This window comes from Bos taurus, chromosome 24, assembly GCF_002263795.3.
Source record: "Bos taurus isolate L1 Dominette 01449 registration number 42190680 breed Hereford chromosome 24, ARS-UCD2.0, whole genome shotgun sequence".
NCBI classification, from domain to species: domain Eukaryota; kingdom Metazoa; phylum Chordata; class Mammalia; order Artiodactyla; family Bovidae; genus Bos; species Bos taurus.
This window is the reverse complement of record NC_037351.1, coordinates 28,667,510-28,694,632: the sequence shown is the minus strand read 5'-3', so window position 1 is coordinate 28,694,632 and position 27,123 is coordinate 28,667,510. Positions and strand designations below refer to the sequence as shown.

Sequence of the window (27,123 nt, the reverse complement as noted above, 5' to 3'; positions counted from 1 at the left end):
CCTTTGAAGGTACCAGATCCTACTGATTTTCTCCTAACTCTCTCTGGTCACTCTTTCTCAGTCTTCATTACCTCTCTGTCTTTTGAATCGTATCTTTAAGATAAGAAATCATAGGGGACTTCCCTGGTGGTCCAGGGTTAAGAATCCTCCTTCCAATGCAGGGGACTCAGGTTTGATTCCTAGTCAGGGAACTAAGCACTCACATGCTGCAAGGCAACCGAGCCCATATGCCGCAACGAAGACCCAGCACAGCCAAATTTTCTTTTTTTTTTAAAGTAACAAATCAAAACTGTAAAGGGATGAGAAAGCTCCTGTATAAAATTTTAACAGCCATGTATCCCCAACATCTGAGACCCTAATCAAAAACTATCTAAATATTTTCCAGGAAATGCCCACTATCATGTTGATAAAGGCATAAAACCAACCTCTGGGGTTTTTAAAAAGCTTCCTTTATTGAAGTAGAGTTGATTAACAACATTGTGTTAATTTCTACTTTACAGTGAAGTGTTCAGTTATACACATATACACATCTATACAGACACTCAATCATGCTCTTTTCCATGATGGTTTATCACTGGATATTGAATACAGTTCCCTGTGCTACACAGTGGGACCTCGTTTACCTCCATTCCGCCTCTTAATCCCGACTTCCTAATTCCGGAGTGCTCCATACGAAAGCATTTCTTTCTTTGGTCTCTTCCTCACACTGGGTGAAAATCCTCTTAGTGATTTCACCCTGGCTCATGACTGTCCTTCATACACTTAGAAGTACCCACACTGCAGCCCAGACCATTCCACTAAACCCCAAACCTATACCAAAATGTCTTTATCCATCTTTGACATTCATCTCCACACACGCAAACCAACTCCTGATCATTCCCATCAGAGTGACTAACAGCCTTCCCAGGATTTGGACCAAATATCACAGAGTCATCCTTGACCCCTCTTTTCTCATACCATCCATCCAATCCATCAAACTCTGCCAACTCGACTGCCAAAATATATCCCGAGAATAAAGCTGGGCTTCCATCTCCTGCTACATACAAAAATTATAATGGGTCAGTGACCTAAACAGAACTAAAATCATAAAATATCTTAGAAGAAAACATAGGAATAAATCTTTATGTCCTTGAATTTTGCAACAGTTTCTTAGATGTGACACCAAAAGCAAGAGCAACAAGAGGAAAAACAGGTAAGTTGTATGTCGTTAAAGTCAAAAACTTTTGTGCATAAAAGGACATTATCAAGAAATTGAAAAGACAGCCTAAAGAATGGGAGAAATATTTACAAATCATCTAGTTGATAAAGATCTAGTATCCAGAATATATATAAAAAAACTTTTAAAATGAAAACCAAACAATTAAAATATGGGCAAAGGACCTGAACAGACATTTCTTCAAAGAAGATACACAGATGTCACACAGCCTTTGCATGTGCAGTTCGCTGTTAATCTGCATGTTCCTCTCTCAGTTATCTATAGCACTTGCACCACATGCAGTATCAATTCTTACTCAAATGTCTCCCATACAATGATACTCCCCTGACCATCCTATTTCAGCAAAACCACACATTCTTCCTATTTCCCTTCTCTGTCTTATTCTTCTCCATAGCATCTAACATAAAGTAAATCTTATTTATTGTGTTTATTTTCTACTCTCCACCAGAGGCTTCCTATATAGCCTAAAAGGACAGACAGAAAGGGGCCTTCAGATCTTAGGAGGGCAGATTTTAAACCATTCAGTGCCTGCTTGTTAACACGTTTTCATAGGTGAAGTGTGACTTTCTTCAACACAGTTCTGGTTGCTATTTTGTGAGACAGCAGACCTCGGCTACTCCAAATTACTGAAGGATATAAATAACTGCAAAGGACTTAAAATAAAGAAGTGACCACCCAAACTGGCTTATCTTGGTTTACAGGACTGCATTAAGAAACCTAGACCTAAAACACATTGCATCAAAAGGGATATAAAAGCATGCCAAGTATTAAAGTCTAAATGGTTATGATGAAAACAAGGATGAAATTTCCTAGTTCTTATGTTGATATTACTATACACCTAATGGCTCTTAAAAAATAACTAACACAAGGTATTAAAAATACAAGCTCTCCACCCCGGAGAATCTACATGGCTGTATTTCATTTGTAACTCCTAAGAGCCAATCATCAATATCCAAGAGAACCATCTCGAAACTTAATGCCTTTTCTCACAATTGGAAATCAGTGGCTCAAATGATAAAGAATCTGCCTGCAATACAGAAGACCCGGGTTCAGTCCCTGGGTTGGAAGGTCCCCTGGAGAAGGGAATAACAACCCACTTCCTATTCTTGCCTGGAGAATCCCAGGACAGAGGAGCCTGGTGGGCTACAGTCCATGGTGTTGCAAAGAGTCAGACACAACTGAGTGACTAACACACACACACAAAGTTAGCAAAAGGCTGTATAAACAAGTTGCTTCTAACCCTACCTTTTAAATATCTTAAGACATTTACACAAAACAATTAAAAAAAAAAGATCTATCAAAATAAAAAATGCAAATTAAAACAAAAGCCAAGGTTTCCTAACATATTAGTACAAGCCTGGAACAGAGAAGACCTGCTTAAGATATAGATGGCTCCCAAATTCAGTAATGCATATCATACTTGAGCAGTCAGGTTATTTTTAGAAAAAGTAGTGCATAGTGTATAGTTCTACTAAATAATAAAAATGATTTCTGTACTGTTGTCTGAAGATACCATATGAGAGCTTTCTCCCAGAGTGTTAATGCAGAGAGGAGCCTCAATCAGTAAGTAAACTAATCTAAATCAAATTCCATCTAGTTGAAAATAGTCATCATGGGCTGCCCAGAGTTGGTGAGTCTGAATTCATTACTGAAGAGCTTCTTGGTAATTGCAGGTTGCTATTTATGTTGACCAGAGTTGGAGGAGTTTACTTAAGCGAGATGTCTAAGCATACAGACCACCAGTGCAAAACATACAGGAAAATCACTCATAACATCCACACTAAAAACAGCCTAGACGCTCTCTGTGATGCTGCAGCGTGGTTGTTATTTCCTAGTGTCAGATGCACTGCTGGTGACAGAATGAAAATTTATGATTTCAGTTATTTTATTTTCAAGTAATGTGCTACCACAAGAGATTCTTTCTAGTTCAGTGGAGTGTAAGTTAAATATTTGAGACTAAATATTATTTTCAAAAGCCCTAAATTTCTGCTTGTAAATAGGTATGCACAAAAAATACTCATGGTGACAATCATCAGGAGATATTTTTTAATCACAGGGGGACCCCATGGACTGTAGCCTGCCAGGCTCCTCTGACCACGGAATTCTTTAGCCAAGAATACTGGAGTGGATAGCCATTCCCTTCTCCAGGGGATCTTTCCGACTCAGGGATAGAACCCAGGTCTTCTGCACTGCAGAAGCCACCAGGGAAGCCCTGCCTTAGACTCACCAATTCCCAAATGTGTCTAATAACACAAAAGCCATGGTGCCAAGTGGGAAATAAAGACCAGTTCTCAGACTTATCACAAGACACATGGACAGGTAGGCTAACTCATGTTCTTCCCTGTGTTACTCCATAATGGTTTTTTTTTTTTTTTCTTTAATCATCGTCATTAGCATCATCACTAAATTAAGTATCAGAAACATGAGTTCTAATTCCAAATCTGTAGCTAACAATCTAAAGCACCGTATAATCATGGGAAAAGCCTGAGCTCCAATTTGCTTATCTGTAAACTGAGGGGATTGGCAAGAAATGCTTTTAAAACAGAATAGAAAAATAGCAAAGTAAAAATGATGACCTAAACGTATTAAAATTGATCCTAACTTACAAAAGGCAAACCCAGAGGATACCACAGGATAAAAAAAGGAATGTTTTTCATCTCAGGGGAAGTAGGAAAATGAAAAACACTGTAAAATTCAGTGGTTATGAGGATGGAGTAAAGAACAAACATACTTTTAGCCATGAAGAGAATTCTACAAAAATGTGAAAAAAAAAAAAAAAGTCCATTACCTTTGGCCTAGGAATTTTACTTTTGAACACAAATCCCAAAGAAAATATCCGTAAAGAAAAATCAAAGTTCGCTAAAAACGAATCTCCATAGCAGCACAATATGTGTAAGAGAAAAATTGGAAGCAACCTGTAAGTGCAAAAATAGAGGCACAGTTAAGAAAAATCTGGTTTTGCTAACGAAATGGAACAGAGGCCTGGATAGCCACTTTTTTTAAAGCACTGAACTTTTTTTTTTCAAAAGAGTGGAAATATTTGACATGATATAATAGGAAATGTGAAGGTTGATCACAAAATACCTCTGCCCTCTTTATGATCTTACCAAAAACTCACTGATGAAAACCAGAAGAGAAATTGGAGGCATGGAACTAGCTCACTGGGTCCATTCTTTCTACGAAATTCATTACAACAGCAGAAAATAGAAGGGGCGGGTGGGGAGAAAAGAATTCTCTTTAGACAAGAGTCCAGCTTTTCTAACATGCCTCTAACATCTTCTCTCTCCCTCTAATGCTTCATGTTTTTCAAGCACTTTCAAAAAAGATTGTGACTTCACTGTTTGAAGAAGAATCAGCATTCATGGCACTTACACACTTGAAAGTTAAACTTTTGTATAAGGTCTAGTGCACCAGGAATCGACTCTACAAAACCATTCTATACCTGTGTTTGGACAACGGCCCTCCTCTCCCCAGAAGTCATCAGGGGGAAATGAAAGGAAGCATCAAGGGTTAGGAGTTACAATTTCAACAGGCTTTTAGACTATAACCTCAATAAGGGAGAAACCCGCCACAAGGCAAATGCCTTGGAAAACCGTTGCGTATTTCTTATGCACAATTACTTGTTTCCTTGAACACTATAAATCACTAAACCACGGCCAAAGTCATCACTCTTAGCCCAGCAACAGATTACTCTCAGCTTTATAATATACATGGTGAGTGCACTTAGCACAGAACATAGAATTCATGAACGTAATTATGACTTGGTATTTACTTGGGTTAAGTGTACACAGCCACCTTTGGATTATCATGTCACTATAAACTCCAAAAAGGTATTAATAGAAACTTTTTTTTTTTTTTAAAAAGGAGAATTCTTCTCAGTAATGATTCTCCCAAATACATATAACTGGTGACAACACTCTTGTAGAAAGGAATGGTGATGTTTCACAAAAATCTTCCTCCTTCTAAAAGAATAGTTTTTTCTATGAGCCAATATTATATCAGAACCTTATGTCTGAAGTATTAAGATGCTGGTGATGTTAACATATTTTATGAATGATAAAGGAAAAAAGTAATGATGTGTCAGAAGAGAAACAGCTTTATTAGAAAGGCTAAAAGATCAAAATGGTAACTACTAGGTATACCAAACGCAGAGAAATTCTACCAGAGACTGTCATGTCATAGACTTCCCCCAGCGGCTGCTAGGGCACAGAGTCAAAAGTATTCTCAATCTTTTATACTGACAACTCTAGAAAGTCCCAAGTTTCTAGGTTATACTAAAATGATACTGGTAATCAGTTATGCCCACTTTCATCACCAGCATGATCCAATAATTTAAAAACAGGCTTTCATTTTCAAAATTATTCAGCATAACAGCATATTTCACCTTAAATCAATGGCTTCCAGAGACAGACCATATGTTTATTCTTAACCAGCAAATTTCAATGAGCTTTTAGAAGAAGGAACTAGGAGAAGGAACTACCCAATTAAGAATGAATCTCAAAAGTAAAATGTAAAAATGCAAACAATTCCAGTGAAATTTTTGATCTGGAGAAATTACTCTCTAGGATTTTACCAAAATATTTTTCAGCATTCAAATACTACTTAAGATCACATAGGTAGGTCCTAAGATGCCACATAATAATTTACAGATTTGAAGATGACAAATGTGCAGAACTCTGAGACTTGTATTAAATTTTTTAAAAAATCTACACACTTTGATTTGAATTAAACCTCTATTGCATCAACCATTAGCTACTAGGTGATATAGCAATTCAGCATTGAGACAGACTGATTTAATATTTACTCATTAAAATATCATGTGATGAGAAAGGGATGGGAGGATGTCTTAAAAATAACTTCAGAAAGATCACATATGTGTGAGCAAATCACAATCAGAACAGAAATGAAAATAAAAGGATAACTGGCAACAAGGAACTTCAGTAGCTAAGGGGCTATTTACATTTCAAAGTCCTCTGTCTATGGTATTCTTAGGTATGATACCACAAAGGTCTGTCAGAGCGACAGAGAGTCTTCAATTAAGGCTGTGTGCTACAGGCCTGTGTCAATTAATTAGTTGAGGTTCCACAGATTTTCTGAAAGTGGCTATCTAAAACAGCCTCAGATATATGCACCATTTGTGGGGAATTAGAATTTAAATACAACTTATTAATGAATTCTTCCTGCTTTCCCATTTCTATGACATTTTGTGTAATGATAAATAAGTCCATGAAAATATGGCTAACCAAAATTTTATTTGCTTTCAATTAGAGGTAACAGAAGGGGCTTTCAATTTCGTTTTTGATTTCAACTTTTACTTAGATTTTATCTACACTTATTGGCAAGAATTTTCATATGATATCCATCAATATAATGAATCTGATCCATAGTTAGATAGGATGAGTCTATATTAGAAATTCACATGTATTACAACTAAATTAGCTATCCAGTAATTTCTATAAACAATGGTATAATAAAAATACAAATTTCATGCTTTTGCCTTGAGATTTTACCTGCTAAATCTGCTCATTATAATTTTGCTAAATGGTAGTTTTGACATGTCTTAGCAATTCTTTGATTCGAAATACTAAGCAGACGATAGCTGTAAATAATGTTTAAATCAGCAGAATCAGATATTCGGTAAATATGATCTTCTACCAGAAGTAAAATGTAGGCAGAAAATTGTAAAAATTAACTGTGTGATGGTTTCCACCATAAATGAAAAATGGAAGAGGTTTTCAGGAGATCAGGAGCCTTCTAGTTGTGTACATAAGAGATTTATGAGCTCTTCTGTAATCCTCAAATAAAGTCCCTACAGTCTCATTATAGGGACTGTGAAAAATTCATACTTGTACAGTGGAGATCATTTAGAAACTTTTTAACAGTGAATGGTATTTCAAGAGCATTGGAGCTGAGTGTACAAATGTATCTTTTGAGGTCATACCATTGAGAAGGGGCTGTCCTTCCAGCACATCCCGGGACAAGACTGCACTGTACACATCTTCAGGAAATCCAGTCTTGCATAATGAAATCTCCCCAGAAGCCTCCACGGAAGCCTGCAACACAAGGAAAAAAATGTGTGCCGTGATCGCCACCTCCTTCAACGGAGAAACATCCCACTTGGCATGAAGCCTCGCTTTTCCCACTATTTTGTACAAATAACCCCTTTGTTTTCGGAGTGGTTACAATTAGAATGTAGAGGGCAAAGGGTTAATCTTTTTGATAACTGGAGTAGAAGAAACAAATCCCACTTGTCTTAAACAGCAAAATCGAAATAATGCACATTCCAGGATCTTCTCAGGACTGAACATTTCCATTAAAATGGTCATTGTGAATGAAAAACTCTCAACTGAGGCCGAGGGGGAAGAAGTAGGGGTTAGGAGACAGCCAGGAGTTTTGAGGCTCCATATATCACCATCATTAACTCAACTTTTCAAGAAAAATGTACACATTCCAGCATATTGATTTGTATGCTGCTACTGCTGCTAAGTCGCTTCAGTCGTGTCCGACTCTGTGCGACCCCATAGACGGGAGCCCACCAGGCTCCCCCGTCCCTGGGATTCTCCAGGCAAGAACACTGGAGTGGGTTGCCATTTCCTTCTCCAATGCATGAAAGTGAAAAGTAAGGGAAGTCGCCCAGTCATGCCCAACTCTTAGCGACCCCATGGACTGCAGCCCACCAGGCTCCTCCGTCCATGGGACTTTCCAGGCAAGAGTACCGGAGTGGGGTGCCATTGCCTTCTCCGATTGATTTGTATATTCCCATCTAATTCTTTATGAAGTTTGTTTCAATATGTTCCTGAACTAAAAAACTGAAATGCTGATATATTTACTGCAGGGTACAGAGTGTTTTATACCACGTAAAAGCAATCAATTGAAAGTATATATTTCTCTAGACTCACAGACATAGAAAGAAAACAAACACGGTTACCAAAGGGGAAAGGCAGGGGAGGGATAAATTAGGAATTTGAGATTAACAGATACCCACTATTATATATAAAACAGAGAAACAAGAAGGACCTACTGTAAACACAGGGAACTATATTCAATATCTTCTATTAACCTCCAATAGGCTTCCCTGGTGGCTCAGATGGTAAAGAATCTGCCTGAAATGCAGGAGACCCAGGTTCAATCTCTGGGTTGGGAAGATCCCCTGGAGAAGGGAATGGCAACCCACTCAGTATTCTTGCCTGGAGTATCCTCATGGACAGAGAAGCCTGGCAGGCTACAGTCCAAAGGGTCATGAAGAGTTGGACACGACTGAGTGACTATCAATTTCAATAACCTATAATGGAACAGAATTTGAAAAAGAATATATCAACTGAATCACTTGGCTGCACAGCTGAAACTAACACAACATTGTAAATCAACTAACCTTCAGTTAAAAAAGAAAGTGTATTTTTCTCTAATTTGAGGGCAAGGACACATTAAAAATGTAAATAAAGATTAATACAATTATGTTTCCTTTTTATACTTAAAAATTAGAAATTTGCTATCTCTTGCCATCTTCCTCCTCATCACACATACTCAGTGGGCTTAAAAATCATACCAAGTGCTATCCACCTACCCCTTTGAGTTAATTTCCTCACTACTTCCCTTTCTTTCCTACTTCCTATTGACATCATCACAGGATGATTAAGCCTCAGTAGAACTCAGGCATCATTTACATTAATTACAAAAATCTTTGGGAGGTGGGAGGGAGGTTCAAGAGGGAGGGGGCCTATATATACCTATGGCTGATTCATGTTGATGTATGGCAGAAGTCAACACAATATTGTAAAGCAATTATCCTTCATTTAAAAGTAAATAAATTGTTTAAAATAACCTTCACCCAGCCCTGATGGCAATCCAAATACAGAAGGAAGAGAGTGGACAGAAGCTGCCTGAGGGAGCAGCTTAATTTCAAAGTTAAGGAGGGGGCGTAAATTTCAAAAGTGGCAGGGCCAGCCTTGTGAACAGTCTGCACTGTGGAGAAGAACCAGAAATTGGGAGGAAGGAGAAAGGGAGACCCCAGAGATAGACCTCAAAGCAACTGTTTGAAGGAAGCCATACAGCGCAGATTCACAAGGGAAGGACTTCCTGGGTGATGCATGGGAAGTGTCGCAGACACTAAAGTTGCAAGAATCCAAACTGATCTAAAATGTAAACAGTTCTTTTCAGATCTGAGAAAAACAAGAAAAAAAGAACATGGGCTTTTCTAATCTCTCAGAATCTAACTTAAAATTGTATTAGGAGCAACAGTGAGATATTAGATCAGACCCACCAAAGTACAAAAATTATTAAGTCTGTTATGGGCAAGAAAAGATTGTCTCAAATCAAGGGTACAGAGCAATCAAACCCTTCACTGAGGTATCAGTGAATGTGACTACAGTCACCATGGAACATTCTAGTAAAGTTATAGTAGACATATCCTGCAGGTATATTCTTGGGAAAGTCTTCCATGAGTGCTCTAGTCAACATGTGTAGGATTGTCCACTTCAGCACAGTCGTAACTGCAAGAGCTAGAAACTATCTCAACGCCCATCAATAGGAGAAGTGGGCCAAAAGATTTTCACTTCGTCAAGGCAGAAATAGCATTAAAAATGTAAGAACTGGAGCTACATTTATCCACAAGGTTCCATTGCAAAACAGATAATCAGTTACTTTAACTTCCATGTAAGATTAAGAGAGAAATTTAACTATAAATCAACCTAGGAATGACTATTATCTTTAGTGAGTTCAGAAATCTATTTACAAAACTTTCCAAAATCAGATCAGTACCAAGATACACTGCAGTCTAAATCTTTAGAAACTAAAAGTAAAAATCCAAAGCATGATTGATGACAGTTTTTATATATAAGGTTTACATTCAAAAGGTAATGTAATACATATGTAGCAAGAATATAAAAATATACAAGGTACTGATAAGCACCAAATTTAGGAGAGTGGCTATCCCAGGGAAAACGAGTGAGAAAAAGCACCAGAAAGAATCCTACAGGCAGCTTTGATTTTATTTGTCGTAATTCATTTCTTTCCAACAGAATCTAAAGCAAACAGGGTGAAACGTGAAGGTGCGCACGGGCACAGAATAATACGTATGCATCGCCTCCTATATACCCTGCCTGCTCTGCGTATTTCAGAATGAGGAAGAGATAGTATCTAGGGCTCTCTGATCAGTAAGAACTTGGGCTTTCAACAGCCATCAAGTTTGGGACACTGGGTGATATTTTGCTATTTGCCAGCTGCAGATATCCAACCATTCATCCTGGGCCTGACACAGAGTAAGCACTACTAGTTAGCTTTTCTTTAGGCTAACTATAACAAATAAAGAGAAGTCCCAAGTTCACCACAGCAATTGGACCAATGTGTTGTAAGCCTGTGTCCCAGTGATAGGTTAGGGGCCAGGGACCTCTTGATCTCCAGCCTTTCTGCTACAGAGGGGGGCCAGGGCGGGAATCCAACCCCAGGAGGTGGATGATAACAGAGGGGAGAACAGGACAGAAGTAAACAAGGGTCACACTCCATCCTGGGGGGTGGGGTCAGGGCAGCATGAGGTTTTCTAGGCGAACTCTCAGAGGTCAATGAAATCTACAGACTAGAGGAAGTCTGTCATCTCTTATTTAACTCCACTCCGAGTGTCTTATTTTCCAATGGACCTGCCCCAAGTGCGTGTGTGCTCAGTCAGTTGTGTCCGACTCTGTGACCCCAGGAACTGCAGCCCTCCAGGCTCCTCTGTCCGCGGGATTTTCCAGGCAAGAATAATGGAGTGGGTTGCCATTTCCTCCTCCAGGAGATCTTCCCGACCCAGGCACTGAACCTGCCTCTCCTATTTCTCCTGCATTGGCAGGCAGATTCTTTACCACTGAGCCACTTGGGAAGCCCTCTGAGTGCTAAGTTGCTACAGTGTGTCTGACTCTGTGCAACCCTACAGACTGTAGCCTGGCAGGTTCCTCTGCCCATGGGAGGAACAAGAAAAATGGAGTGGGTTGCCCTTTCCTTTTCAGGGGATCTTCCTGACGCAGGGATTGAATCCTCGTCTCTTGCCTCTCCTGCATTGGCAGGCGGGTTCTTTACCAGCTGAGCCAGCGCCAGGCTTCTGGAAAGGGCCGGAGAGTAAATATTTGAGGCTTTTCAGGCTACAGAGTCTCTATGGCTCTGCTGTCATAGTGCAAAACTGGGTAAATGAATAAATGTGGCTCTGGTCATTTAAATAGAACTTCATTCATGGACACCAATATTGAAATTTCATGTAATTCTCAAGTGTCAAAAAGTAGTATTCTCTTCATGATTTTTTAAAAAGCATTTTAAAACTTGAAAAAGATTCTTGGCCCCAAATCCGGCATCGAGACTCAAGTTTATGGATCCCTAGACCAGAAAGCTTGGAGAAGGCAATGGCACCCCACTCTAGTACTCTTGCCTGGAAAATCCCATGGATGGAGGAGCCTGGTAGGCTGCAGTCCATGGGGTCGCTGAGAGTCGGACACGACTGAGCGACTTCACTTTCACTTTTCACTTTCCTGCACTGGAGAAGGAAATGGCAACCCACTCCAGTGTTCTTGCCTGGAGAATCCCAGGGATGGGGGAGCCTGGTAGGCTGCCGTCTATGGGGTCGCACAGAGTCGGACAGGACTGAAGCGACTTAGCAGCAGCAGCAGCAGACCAGAAAGCTAAGTTTTATAAAACATGGCCATCTCCCTTAATTCTCACAGTAGCCCCCTGAGGAGAGTGAAAAGAGCTGCAGTTTACAAATGAGCAAAGAGATGCTCACTCAAAGGTGAATACCCATGCTCTCACCTCCAGGAAGAGGAAGAGGCTAGATTCTAACCCTGGAGGCTTGCCAAGTAGGACAAATAATTACAATTCTTTGCAGAAACATATACTGAGTGTCCACTTGCCAGAAACAGAAGGAAACACTGCCCTGCCCTTAAGAAGTTCAAGGCTTCAATTGAGAGCAAAGGAGAGATGATTGCAGTAGAAAGCGGCAAGTCAGAGGTAACAGGACACAGAGGGGGGTGAAGAGAGACCAGGGCAGGGATCTGGGGGCCTCCAGAGATCCCAGGGGGGGCCAGGCAAGGGGATGGGGTGCGGGGAAACCATCCCAGGCGGTCAGTGCTCGAGCCAGAACAAGGCAGCAAGAAACAGCACACTGCCTGGGGAATTACAATGAGTTCTGTGTCACTGGAGTCTAAGAAGCAAGGCAGGGAGTCAAAAGTTGAGGCTGGTGAGTTAGACGAGGTTAGATCATAGATGGCTGGGGGCTTGGGGTTATTCCGTTGGCTGGGGAGAACCAGGCATACGTTTTCAGCACAGGCAGACTGTGTTCGAGAACTCTCTGATGCTTCGTGGGAAACGTGTGTGTGTATCGGGGGGACAACAAGTGACAGGTTGGGGACAAGTTAGGGCATAGATGTGAATCAGGCAGGGGCTGAAGGATTGAGAAAAGGGGTGATTGTATCAATATACAGACAGTTAAAAATGATTCATCGGGCTCAGTGAGGGCAGGGCTCAGAGTGGAAGGGAGGGTGGGAAGGAGGGAAGGAAGGAGGGAGGAGGTTTTGCCCTCCTCTGTGTTTCCAGCTGGCTGACCATGGACATGAGTGGCACAAACTAAGAAATCTAATCGCAAAATTATAACGTCAGGAACAAAGTGCTACAGCAGCAGAAGAAGATGATAAATCTGCCTGTGGAAATCAAAGAAGACTGCATAGCTGCAGTGACATTTAGGCGCTGTCTTTAAAGATGATTAAAAATTTGCCAGGAGAAAAGAGGAGGAAGTGGGAAAGGGCATCCCAGGCAAAAGGTGCAGCAGAGACAAAGGCCCTGTTGATTTATAACGAGCGAGCAGTCAACCCAAACAACCCAGGGCTTTTCCACCAGGCAACTGTTGACTCGTGGCTTCCAGTTTCTTTGCTCTGATTCGGGGCCCCAAGGGGCAGCAATTACATTTAACCCTCCAAGATTTTATCTTGAGAAATTAATAACTCCATCCAGATTTAGTCATTACTCCTGTCTGCATCAGCCCAACGTCTTCACAGTGATGCTGCTCAGATTCTAAAGACGGGGCGTGATGCATGCCCAGACACGGCCCTTCCCACCTACCCAGAGCCATACCTCCAGGCTCTCGGAGGGGCAGCTCAGGTTTTCAACATTCCAGAGTGCCTGAGTTTGAATCCTGCCCATCTGGAGTACGAAATGGAAACCCACTCCAGTATCCTTGCCTGGAAAATCCCATGGACAGAGGAGCCTGGCAGGCTACAGTCCATGGGGTCACAGAGTGAGGTATGGCTGAGCACACACACCTGAGAAGTCCCAGTTCCCCTAACCTGTAAAATGAGACAGCACCCACTCAGAGGGTGGGTGTGAGGATTACACGAGATAATTCGTAAAGCGCTTAGAATAGTGTCTGGCAACTGGTTATTCAACGCATTAGCCATTACTAATAACAGTATTAATACTATCATGACAACATGGCTCTACCTCGTGGTATGCCTGTCCTAAGGTCCAGTTATTCCTAAACTTACTCAGCACAGCAAGTCATCTGGGACAGTCGCCAAAATTTCTGATTCCTGGGCCCTGACCCAAGATTCACTAAAACATAATCTCAAGAGATGTGGTGGATAAACTGGTATATTTAACAAGTGCCCATGTAGCAATGGGAGAGGGTCCCATATTCAACCCAATACCTCCGTCTCCCCAATCCTTTCTGAACTCCACATACGGGCATTCTTGACTTTCTGCCCCAGTCTCCAAGTTGAATATCTTTGTCACAAAAGGGAATAAAGAAACAATTTTTTTTTTTCTGTTCTGAACAATTTCATGCTGTCTCCTAGCCACTGTGTGCATCCGAAAATGAAATTTGCCAACCAACCTGTCCTCATTACTGGTTGGAGAATTCTGCCCCAGGTCAGCACGGGGTCCTCTCTTCCTTTATCTGACCACCACATCCTCTGAATTTGGCTTTTAATTGGGACATTATCCCATCCCCAGTTCACTAGTAATTTCCTTAGTTCTCCATAATTCTTCAAAGATGAAAGCAGTGGGCGAGTCCTCCCGGCCCACCGGGAGGAAATTCACAAAATTCACACTGGCCAGAGGCTCTCAACTCATTCAGTGCTGCTCTGCGCGTCTGCACAATCAGCTCCCCTATCTTGTGTTTCAATTTCCTCTTACAAGTATTCTACTCTCCCTGGGCTGAAGATCAACCTCCTTGTCTTAAAAGGAAAGGAGCATAATGGTAGGAGGGGAGTTCTGCGTGCCTGTTAGGATCGGTCTATCTGTTCCGGTTCTGAACCTGTGATGACATCGCTTTCGTTCTCATTATATTTTCCCCATAGTCTCAGGACCATGAGCTTTCAAGCTGAGTCCACGACTCTTTGAGGTTCCTATTATCAGGGCTTTTTTTTTAATAGTCTTCCTTGGTCACTGACTCCATTTTCCAATTTCCTCCAAGTCACTCCTGAATCCAAGCTCTTAAAACACTCCAGCAAAGCCATGGTGGATCCTCCCACCCCCTCTTCTTTCTGATCAAGATCATTTATGGTGTCTGGCTCCACACTGCACATCTGAAGCAGCGCAAGCCTAATGGAAGCTTTCTCTCTTCTTTTGGTTCTGAAGACTACCTATGCAAAACCTAGGCTTTGCTGATTATCAGAAACTCTGAAATGTAATCAACTGGATGTTTGGGGTCCCCCTGCCCCTCTAAACATCGAGGTCTTCCGGTGTTCCCTTCCAGACATTCTATGGTCAGAATGCAGTAACAAAGTACTGAGAAGTAGGTGATCAAATGCAGTCCACCTGATTTCCCTGGCGGTCCAGTAGTTAGGAACCCGTGCTTCCACTGCAGAGGGTGTGAGTTTGATCCCTGATCAGGAAACTAAGATTCCACATGACCTGCAGTGCAGTCAGGAACAGACAAAAAATGCAGTCCACAAAGCTGGAAACCTGTTTTCACTTTATATGTCTGCTCCCCTCATTCTTTATAGAAACAAAGGCAGGACTGTGTGTAATACCTTAAGACTGGGGGCTCTGAACAAACCTGCTTAATTAAGTTTAAACCCTGGCTCCCCTCCTGCTACTAATGTGACCTTGACATGCTTTATAACTTCTATCTTCACCTCAGCTTCTTCCTTAATAATAGTACCAGCCTCAAAGGATGGCTAGGAAGCATATCAAGGGTTTAAAAACATCACCTGATTCACCATAATACAAGGGTATACACACATACAGTAGCTGTCATGATATTACTGTTGCTTTGTGCGTGTAAACAATTTTTTTTGTGGAAAATTCTGAAAGAGATGGGAATACCAGACCACCTGATCTGCCTCTTGAGAAATTTGTATGCAGGTCTGGAAGCAGCAGTTAGAACTGGACATGAAACAACAGACTGGTTCCAAATAGGAAACGGAGTTTGTCAAGGCTGTATATTGTCACCCTCTTTATTTAACTTATATGCAGAGTACATCATGAGAAACGCTGGACTGGAAGAAACACAAACTGGAATCAAGATTGCCGGGAGAAATATCAATAACCTCAGATATGCAGATGACACCACCCTTATAGCAGAAAGTGAAGGAACTCAAAAGCCTCTTGATGAAAGTGAAAGAGGAGAGTGAAAAAGTTGGCTTAAAGCTCAACACTCAGAAAACGAAGATCATGGCATCCGGTCCCACCACTTCATGGGAAACAGATGGGGAAACAGTGGAGACAGTGTCAGGCTTTATTTTTCTGGGCTCCAAAATCACTACAGATGGTGACTGCAGCCATGAAATTAAAAGACGCTTACTCCTTGGAAGGAAAGTTATGACCAACCTAGATAGCATATTCAAAAGCAGAGATATTACTTTGCCAACAAAGGTTCGTCTAGTCAAGGCTATGGTTTTTCCTGTGGTCATGTATGGATGTGAGAGTTGGACTGTGAAGAAGGCTGAGTGCCGAAGAATTGATGCTTTTGAACTGTGGTGTTGGAGAAGACTCTTGAGAGTCCCTTGGACTGCAAGGAGATCCAACCAGTCCATTCTGAAGGAGATCAGCCCTGGGATTTCTTTAGAAGGAACGATGCTAAAGCTGAAACTCCGGTACTTTGGCCACCTCATGCACAGAGTTGACTCATTGGAGAAGACTCTGATGCTGGGAGGGATTGGGGGCAGGAGGAGAAGGGGACGACAGAGGATGAGATGGCTGGATGGCATCACTGACTTGATGGACGTGAGTCTGGGTGAACTCCGGGAGTTGGTGATGGACAGGGAGGCCTGGTGCGCTGTGGTTCATGGGGTCGCAAAGAGTTGGACATGACTGAGCGACTGATCTGAAAGAATTTTTATCTCTTTGCCACACGAATGCTGGGAAATATTTTTAAAGAATTTTGTAGAAGGAAGAATACTGAAAAGAAATCAAGGTGACAGAATAAAAATTCATTTATAAACATGGTACAAAAGAAAACGAGTAAAATCCTTTCAAAATAGGTGATGTGTGGAGGGAGGTGCATAGTGATGGAAGAGGGGGCAGCTTTAGTAATACTTTTATTATACCTGTATGTCCTTCAAACAACATAAGCAAATACAAACAGTAAGTGAAGACATCATGGTAACAGAATAATGGAACTCTTCAAGATCAATTCCACATAACTGATTTTTGAAAATTTTTTAATCTACTTTATCACCATACAGTTACATTGGCCAGATTCTCTACATTTCACAGGATTCCATCCATGATGGGGGAAGGCTATGTTAAGATTATTCAAGAGATAGTGCCATTCTTTAAAGATTTTTCTCTGTGTCAGTCATGCCATTGATGACACGCTGAATTTCAGATCCCAGGAAACATGCTTGAAATGTGCAGACGTTTAACCCTGGACGCTAATATTTTTTATTTTGTCCCGTACAATCCTGCAGGGAGAGCACAGTATTTTGGACAGGTTCTTCAACTCCTTCTTGCCTCCATGATACGATCTAGACCAGCTTCGGTGCAAAGAATACTTGACCGAGGCCAAAACACTGCCCACTGTGACCCACCTGATGATTTCCATCTTTACTTCAATTCTTCTACTAGTATGGGTCCTTGAATATCTCTAGTAACGATTATTTTATTTTTTTGATTTCCATTTCTTTTAATCAAGTAACGACAAAGAAAATAGTCTGGTCCAGGAACCTGACAACCATGCTGATGCTGATGAGGAGCTAGAAGACAGCACCGCAATATGACGACTTGACAGACAAAAAATCAGAGTGCCTCATCGGAGATGTGGTTTGGAGTGTGGACTTTCCAAGAGCTGAACCTATCAAATCTCAGGACTATATATAGAAAGATCAAGTCAAGCCCACATAAGTCTGTGCAGTCCCCTGATCTATTCAGCCCCTGTGAAGGGAGGCTTCCTAGGCACCCAGGCTTTGTGGAATGGAGTCCCGAAAGACAAGCAGGAGTTTACAGTAAGCTTCCTGGATGGTTAATGGCAGGGGTAACAACGCTACACCTACAGCTTGACTTGGCTTATAGAAGTCTACCACTATTTTGAGACAGTGTGGCTCAGGCAGTTAGGCAATTCAACTGCCACTCCAAGTTCCAGAAAAGCCTACAGCAATTCCAGTTCACGTGGCCAATCTTGCCTTTGATTGATTCTGCCCCATTCAGCAGAGATTGCAGCATGCTTATTATACACAAGGTTCAAAATGCCATCAAGTAGTAGAGCATGTAGCATCATACGGTGGTTACAATCAACTTGGGAATTCATTTAACTAAATACATTGAATATAGCTGATGGTTAATATTTATCAACTACCTAGGAAGGGTGCTACAATGCTTTCCACACGTGTATCTTAACAGTCCTCACAACTCTAAAAAGAAAGTACTATTATTAGTACTATTTTGCAGGCAAGGAAGCAAACTGAAAGGAAACTGATATAGGTCTTTTAGCTAGTCAAATTAGTGGTGATATTCAAACCTATAACAAAGGCTTTAGGAACCCTGCTAGCCACTGCCTCCCGGCCTAACACACACCCCATCAGGAAGCATCCTCAGGCATTGGCTAATGGCTGGAAATCATCCTATTTAAATATATGAATTAAGACCAGGGACTTCCCTGGCTAAGATGCAGGAGGCCTGTGTTTGAACCCAGGTCAGGGAACTAAGATCCCACATGCCACAACTAAGACCCAAACAGAGCCAAATAAAAAATAAAGACCAAGTAACAAATCTACCTGCCACCACTGTGAATTTTTTCTGAAACTATGATTGTCAAATATGATTGTGATATGTTAATAATTTCAAATGTTTCTGTTCACCATGACAAAAAAAATGGAGAGAAAAAGACATCATCAAACTTCTGTAAATGTCTTATTTTTAAGTCACCTAAATTCCCTCCATGCCCCCCACGCCCCCACTGCCACAACCAACCCCAAACTCTTCTAAAAGCACAAGTGGAAAATTATCAGCAAATACTCATTATGGTGAGTATATTCATTTTCAGTGACAAGGGCATAATTACAGCCTGTGATAGACTCTTCATACACTTTCTGTACCCCAACACTCCTTGGTCTCCATGTACACAGTTAAGTCCCTTTCATAAAACCCGGAGCATGAATTCACTTTTTAAAATGGTTACCGACACTTCAGTCCCTGAAACTCTGATTTAATTTGAATGGCTGGCCATGGTGATGATTTATCTAATTTCAAGTCTTGATAAGATAAGCTCAACCCAATTATACCATTATTGTTGGGAGAAAATCGCATTCACAGTGCAGCTTCCAGAAATGTGCTGCTGTGAAGAAGGCTCTGTCAATAACGTCAGTGTTCAAAGTCCTTCCTGAACATGTTCCCAAAACAGCACCCTGCCCAAGGGTTGTTCTCCAAGGTTAAGACACGAAGAAGCCAGCCCACAAGTCCTGCCTGCTAACCCACAGGTTACAGAGCTATTAGCAAACACCTCCAGGTTCAGTGTCGGGGGCTGAAGACTAGCCTTTTTTCCACCTAAGGTTATCTTGAGTAGTTTATGTCTGGTCTTTGAACAACCGCACTGTATAACCCATAGATGGGGACTGCTTCTTCCCTTCTGGAAGCTTCTTTCCATGTGGAAAGAATTCTACTTTTCTAATTCTCTCACCTCTTCCAGGCTTCCCAGGTGGCGCTAGTGGTAAAGAACCTGCCTGCCATTGCAGAAGATGTAAGAGACGTGGGTTTGACTCTTGGGTTGGGAGGGCATGGCAACCCACTCCAATATTCTTGCCTGGAGAATCCCATGGACAGAAGAGTCTGGCAGGCTACAGTCCATAGGGTCGCAGATGACTGAAGTGACTTAGCATGCATGCATGCATATTCTCATGAGTGTAAAGTGGAGTTTCTAAAGGGTGAGATACCTTCACAGAGTAAATGCAGAAGCAGGTACCGGAAACCCACTGTCTTCTATTAAGCCAGACTAGAGATCTGCAAAAATATAAAAGCACAATGCTACTCTTCCTACTAATTTCGCTGCTCTGTTTTGGAAAATATAGTTATATTTTTCATATAAATTGGTCTTTGTGTTACATAGGTAATGGGTTTGATACGTTTAAATGAATTAAATCGATACAATTTCCTCAGTTTAATTTCTAATATGCTAAACAACGATAGATATTACCCGCATTATAGAAGCTCATTAGGGCACTTAATGATTTTTTTTTAAGTGGAAAAGGGTCCTGTGACCAAGAAATGTGTGAATTGCTGCTCTAGAGAGGAGAGGGATAAACTGAACTTATCTGAAGGCTGAATTCGAAAGAACAATCTGGGCAGCTGGTGCCCAGCTCTGGCCCCTACTCCTCCCACCTGGGAGTTGCAGGCCCACAGAAAACAAGCGTGGTGATCTCATTTTCCATGCTGGGAGTTCATGGATCCCTGGCAGCACTTGTGGGGGAGGGGGGTTCAGCATCACCTGCAACGGAGTGAGCCTGGCTGTGGAATTCTGGGGTTCAACATTGACAAGAGACAAGCCCAAGGATAAAGGCCATGTCCTCCAAACCAGATCTTATCAAAACCATGGGGAGATTTTCCCTTTCAGAACTGTTGACTCTTCTGGCTTCTCTTTCATTCAGTTCAGAACTTGGTACAGGGAAGAAAGGTCTTACTGCGCCCCTGCAGAGACTTGGTGTACGAATTGGAGACCTTGAGAAAGAGTGAAAAAAGAATCCAATGTTGGAGAAGAAAACAGTCTCAGAGGTTCTGGGGCTCTGGGCAGAGGAGAAAGGGTGCTTTCCTAGGGCCCTGTCTGTTTTTTAACTTGGTGGTTTACAGCCTTGATTGTGCTGTGTGGTGGGTTTTTATAGGTGGGCAGGTAGCTTTTAACATCAAAAGGCTTTAATTCCTAAACCACAGGGTATTTTGATCTTGATGTGTGACCACAACTCATGGTGGTTATTCTCCAGGAAAGCGGCTGTTTACAGAGCTGGGACCCAGAACAAAGACAGTAGACTTCAGGGAAGGCCAAGGAGACGGGCCACTGGGTGACCCCAGCCAAGGGGCAAAGGCCTTTGGGTAAGGACTGAAGCAGAACAGCCTTGGGAAAGGCCTGAGACAGCTCAGGACACAGTGAGGTGGCCATGAATGAGCAGAGACCGCCGAAGCACAGAAAAAGGGGATTCTTTCACCATCTCCAGCCTAAAGACGAGTGAGCAGAACACTATTTGCTATTTTTAAATGGCAGTGAATTCAAGAGCCCTAGGGAAGTTCTCACTTTAAATTATGAATGCAGCATGGATCGTCCACTTCTAATTCTGCCCTGCACTCAGAGACCAAGAAGGCACATCTCCACTTCTTGGCCCTTGGTCACAGGCTCAAGGGTCCGCCTCCACCAAGTGGTCTGGACCAGTCTTTACAAACTAAGGAGAAATCTTCCCCTGCAGATGGCCTTTTTTGGCCAAAGCAACTGCACAGCAGGTGGTGAGAGATGGAAAACACATGCTCCCAAGACAGTGTGTCTCCCGGCCACCCACCCAATGGCACCCACACGGGGGACAGCACTGGGCTGAGAGTCTCGAGGGGCTCACAGCTGGAGGTCAGGTAGGAGGTCTGAATGCACTGGCTGCAAAGCTCATCTGGGAGTGGCTCCCTGGGGGAGGTTAAATTTAGCATTTTGTATTTACCTGGGGGGGTGGGGAGGAGATCCACCTGTGTATTCTTGGTTCTCTTTCAGAAAGCTGGCATTTGAGAGCTGCCACCTATGTGCAAGGTCAGAAATACCCCTTGGTGGTGATCCCATTTTGAGGTTCCCTGCCTTCTCATCCAGCATATTTGATCTCTGTTAAGTCTTCATTTTCCCTTTGAACTGAGTGCTTAGCTCAAAGGTCACGACTTACAGACAAGAGGTTTAACCCGATTAGCAAGAGGGAAAGACTCAACCAGGGAAGGTTCTCACCACCCACTGGGAGTCCTTCCCTCAGATGTCACCTGCTTCCTATCTCGGGACATTTAAGAATAGGCTCTAAGGTCATAATGTCACCTAGGAAAACTCCTTCAAGAAAAATTGGTGATTCCACTGACTATATATTTGCTTTATTGCAGTGCTCTAGAATATAACACGTAATATCTCCGAGGTGTGCTCAGGCTGCTGTGACCACCCAGTTAGGTTTGAAGACTTTCTATTAAGTGCTCGTGTGCTCAGTCGTGTCTGTCGACTCTTCGAGACCCTATGGATTGTAGCCCACCAGGCTCCTCCGTCCATGGGGTTTCCTAGAGTGAGTTGCCATTTCCTCTCCTGGGTTGGGAAGAGCCCCTGAAGAAGGACTGTCTATAAAGTCAAGATATAGTACTCTCTCTATAGTAAAGCTATTGATCTTTTAAAACTTCAAGAGGCTGAGAGCAAGACAGTCCTGAGAGAGTCCGTCTCCCCCTCTGCGGATGACTGCCCCTCTTCTGGATGAGCACACACTTGATGAGTAAAGAACATACCTTCCATGGTTAATCCAAACCCTGCAGAAGGTATAGTGGAGCCCTGACTCCCCACCTTCCATGGAGAGGAGCTACACAAGCCACACCACTCCTGATCTCTGTCAACCTTTCTGGCCAGTTTAGATGAAATGACTGGGCATACAGAGCCTGGCCCCTTCTTCACCTCTTTTTCCTTTTGGGAGCCCAGCCTCTCTCCATAGTGCAGATGTTGCTAGGCTGTGGGTGCACTGCAAGAGCAGGTTCCATAGGTGGGAGGCTAGTCTTCATCTAGCAGTGTTAAAGATGGGAGGCTGGGAGCAGGCAGGGTATTAAGTCAGAAATCCAAAGTATTTAAACCACATTCTCCATCCTTGTCTTGGTCACTAATAAAGGTTGCACTTTGGTCCTCTGGGCTCCTCTGGTGGCTCAGATTGGTAAAGAATCTGCCCAAAAGGTGGGAGACCCAGGTTCAATCCTTGGGTCGGGAAGATCCCCTGGAGAAGGAAATGGCTACACACTACAGTATTTTTGCCTAGAGAATCCCTTGGACAGAGGAGCCTGGGCGGCTAGAGTCCATGGGGTCACCAAGAGTCAGACACGACTTAGCGACTGAGCACACCTACTGATTCGTCTTAGAACCTGTATGGATAAGAAGAATTATTTATTAGGGTCTCTTTACAGGCCCCAAAATAACCTACAAAATCTCAACATTACTGAATACTCAGTAATGGCCAAGGCTAAAGATCAAAAAGAAGCCAGGACAAATAACATCCTTGTATCACCAGCAGGGCCGCAAGCAAGTCCACCAGGATGGCTGGATGATGAGGGTCCAAGATTAGACCACCAAGCCTCTACAAGTGCTCAGAGAAGCCCAAGTCCTGGGAACAGAATCACATGTGTCTCTGCCTTACTGGGTGTCTACAGTTCTAAGCCAAGCCAGCTTGAGGTCAAGAAAAATTGCAATTCACAGCACTGTCAACCACTCATCAATTACTTGTATCTCTTAAAATCACCACTAGGGGGGTGTTTGGCCACAGATGGGATTACCTACTTACAGGGTCTGTGTGTGAATGCTCAGTAGTATCTGACTCATCGCCTTCCCATGGACCGTAGCCCGTCTGGCTGCTCTAGCCATGGAATTTTTCAGGCAACAATACTGGAGCAGGTTGCCATTTCTTCCTCCAGGGGACCTTCCCAACCCAAGGATGGAACCTGCATCTTCTGCATTGCAGGCAGATTCTTTACCGCTGAGCCATAGGGGGAAGCCCACTTCATGGTTGCTAAGTCACTTCAGTCATGTCCGACACTGTGCAACCCCATAGACGGCAGCCCACCAGGTTCCCCCGTCCCTGGGATTCTCCAGGCAAGAACACTGGAGTGGGGTGCCATTTCCTTCTCCAATTCATAAAAGTGAAAAGTGAAAGTGAAGTTGCCAGTCCTGTCCGACCCTCAGCGACCCCATGGACTGCAGCCTTCCAGGCTCCTCAGTCCACAGGATTTTCCAGACAAGAGTACTGGAGTGGGGTGCCACTGCCTTCTCCGACTGGTAGCCTATCCTAATTCTGGCTCAATGTTAGATTTTCCCATTCATAAGTCCAAAGGTTGATCCAGGAATGGAGACCCCTTGAAGCCTTCATTCTAAAGTCCAAATTCTCCTCCAGGCTGCAATCCTATAAAATCTTGAATAGAAAGATATATCTTCCGCACACTGGGTCAGCTCTCAGAGATTCTGAGGACCTGACTGTCACCAGGGAGAATACTGCACAAGCCCTGGGAGGTGTGCCTTTGGGTGAATGGGTTAAGCCAGGCTGCATTCAGACTGCTGTAAAATGGATAATGATAACAATGCCGACTTATCTCAGGGACATGAGATAAGTAATCTTCAGAGAAGATTATATGAGACAATGCAGGCAGACTACCTGGCCTGGCACATAGTTAGCACTCCTCAAATATTAGATTTAATCACATGAGTTAGCTATCCAGAAACCACACTGCTTGGAAAGATACCACACAAGCCATGATTGAAAGTGTTAGGCAAAGAGAGTGGGCAACAAGTCGCAAAGCCAAGGTACAGATGAGTTACAAACTTCGTGAGGTAGGGTTCATATAGACAACTCAAGGAGGACGAAAGACCAGAAGACATACAAAAACAATCTCTATCTCCTTGGTAACCGAAAGAATGCAAATTGAGCCCCAAAAGAGATACCATTATGCAGTCCACCATATTGTTAAAAAATGTTAAAACTTAACAAGAACATGTATACTAAGTTATGGAAAAAGAAAAATATGTACGTGGTGTTGGTGGACCAGATATTTTTATATATACACATATACATACATACATATACATACATACACACATATACACAGTACATTTCCACATAGATGCATGATATATACATTTACATAAACATGTCTCTATACGTAAACACACTTCTATGTATTTACATATATTAGTATATATGAAACTTAATATGTAAATGGAATATATACACAGATGATATGACTATAAAGAAAATCAATTAATAATTACCACAAAAATGAAGATAACGGTTATGTCTGGGAGGAAGGAAGGAAATGGGAACAGTACTCTGGAAACTTCCAAGGCACCAGTAATATTCTATTTCTCAACCTGTCTAGTAGTTGTATTGACATATTTTGTATACTTTAATTACTATTTAAACTGCATATATGGTTTACATACTCCTCTACATGTACCACATTTTACAACAGAAAAAGTTGTTTTAAAAAGTCAATCTTGCCTTCATATTTTTACCTCCATTCAAATAAACACCAAAACTAGGAACACAGGCTCAGACATCAGGCTGCTGGCATTTGCATCCTAGCTCCATCACTTAGCTCAGATGCTAAAGAATCTGCCTGCAATGTAGGAGACCCCGGTTTGATCCCTGGGTCCAGAAGCTCCCCCTGGAGTAGGGAATGGCTGCCCACTCCAGTACTCCTGCCTGGAGAATCCCATGGACAGAGGAGCCTGTCGGGCCCATGTGGTCACAAAGAGTAGGACACAACTGAATGACTTTCAATCACTCCATCACTTAACAAAATAACTTTGGGCGCCTCAGTTTAACCTGTGCTTTGCTCTCTTCTTTTGTAAATAGGTACAACTTTCTTGCAAATTAAATGAGTGAACACAAGTAAGTACTTAGAACAGTGTCTGGCACATAGTAATTACTCAAAAATGATGCAATATTATTAAGACAGAATGAAACTAAGCTAAATGCAACAGTTTCTGCATCTAATCATCAATAAATCACCAGAATCTACAAGAACAATAAATCTATCTTTACTCTGTTTTCATAAATTTTGTACTTGCATCAACAGTATATGATAAGAATACCCTCAACTCTCTAGTCTCACTGAGTTATCATGTTAAAAGCATTCAGAGACTAAATAACTTACTCTGGTTCCAGGCTAGTCTTAACACACACACATACACCCATACACACTTGTTTCCACAGCAGAACACTAAAGAATTAAAAGACCGAGTTGGGAGGGGTACTGGGGGAGAATGGATAACTATATATGTACGGTTAAGTCCCTTCAGTGTTCACCCGAAACTATCACAACAGTGTTAATCGGCTATACCTCAACACAAAATGGTTTTGGTGTTAAAAAAAAATTTTTTTTTTTCAAATCTTTTAAAAAACTTACATCACAGGAGCAAAGAGGCAGACTTGGAAGACACCAGAAGAGCTCCTGTTTTATTACCTGTAATTCCCAAATCAAACTGCTGGCAGAATAACACTCCATATAGATTAATCCCTTTCCCTAATTGTATCAGCTTAGGCAACATCTGTTAAAACTGAAGGAGGAATGTTAAAATATGTGTCCTTCAGTTGTGGCTTCTGCATGTGGTCTAAGGCGCACTGGCAGCCTCCCATGCAGAGGATGATGAGTTATCCCACTGGAACACAGAAGAGAGCTTTGAACATATCAAGTACTCAAACTCAGTCAAATAATTAAACTACTCCTTGATTATGTTTGTGTAAAACAAGGGTAATGACTATGCCCCAAATCTTCAATTAAAGATCTTACATTTTGTTTACCATATGAAAGCACTTTTCTAAATGATGTAGATATATCAGCCCACTTACTCTTCCTAACAACCTTATGACAGATACTACTTATTATCCCCATTTTACAAACGGATGTACAGCGAGATAGAAATGCCACATGTGCTGTCCAGGCTCACACAACCTGGTGTCAAAACCAGGGACCCCAAAACAGGCCATCCAGGCCGAGTCAACATTCTTAATCACTACACACTGCCTCCCTAGCACAATCAGAGAGAGAAAAACAGACACCCAAAACTCTACGGCAACTCGCATTTAGTAAAGAAAGCATTTCTGTTGAGAAAAACAGAAATTTTATTTGATAAAAGACAGCCACCCATCTGTTACTCTGTGTGTGTTATATGCATCAATTCTGGGGAGAAAAATAAAGCAAGGCCCTCTGCTACTGCTAAGTCACTTCAGTCGTGTCCGATTCTGTGTGACCCCATAGACGGCAGCCCACCAGGCTCCCCGGTCCCTGGGATTCTCCAGGCAAGAACACTGGAGTGGGTTGCCATTTCCTTCTCCAATGCATGAAAGGGGAAAGTGAAAGTGAAGTCGCTCAGTTATGTCCAAGTCTTCGAGATCCCACGGACTGCAGCCTAACAGGCTCCTCCACCCATGGGATTTTCCAGGCAAGAGTACTGGAATGGGTTGCCGTTGCCGTCTCTTATTTTAATTATGAAGAACCAGTAAATAAGATATCAGAATGTGAACAATTCTTGACAAACCCATTACATACACAAAAACACTAGAAAAAGTTATCTCACTGTGTTTTAAAATGCTTTTACTCTAGGCCATAAAATGTTATATGCCATCCATCTATAATCCATTGTTATCTACATTCAAATATACCACTATCTCCCTTTTAAACAAAGTTCCATCAAGACAGCCTCTAATAAAGGGGAAGACCATAAACCAAATCATAGATTTAATTCAGTTTCATTTACAAGGTACTCAGCTATGAAT

At 42.1% G+C, this 27,123-nt stretch overlaps 1 protein-coding gene across 1 annotated transcript in view; it reads right to left on the bottom strand.

The window, feature by feature from the left end:
* Positions 1 to 27,123, bottom strand: part of CDH2 (cadherin 2) — a 248,360-nt gene that overhangs the window by 209,483 nt on the left and 11,754 nt on the right. The window contains exon 2 of the mRNA NM_001166492.3: positions 7,158 to 7,269. Coding sequence (NP_001159964.3) covers positions 7,158 to 7,269 — 112 coding nt within the window. The remainder of the gene's footprint in view (positions 1 to 7,157; positions 7,270 to 27,123) is intronic.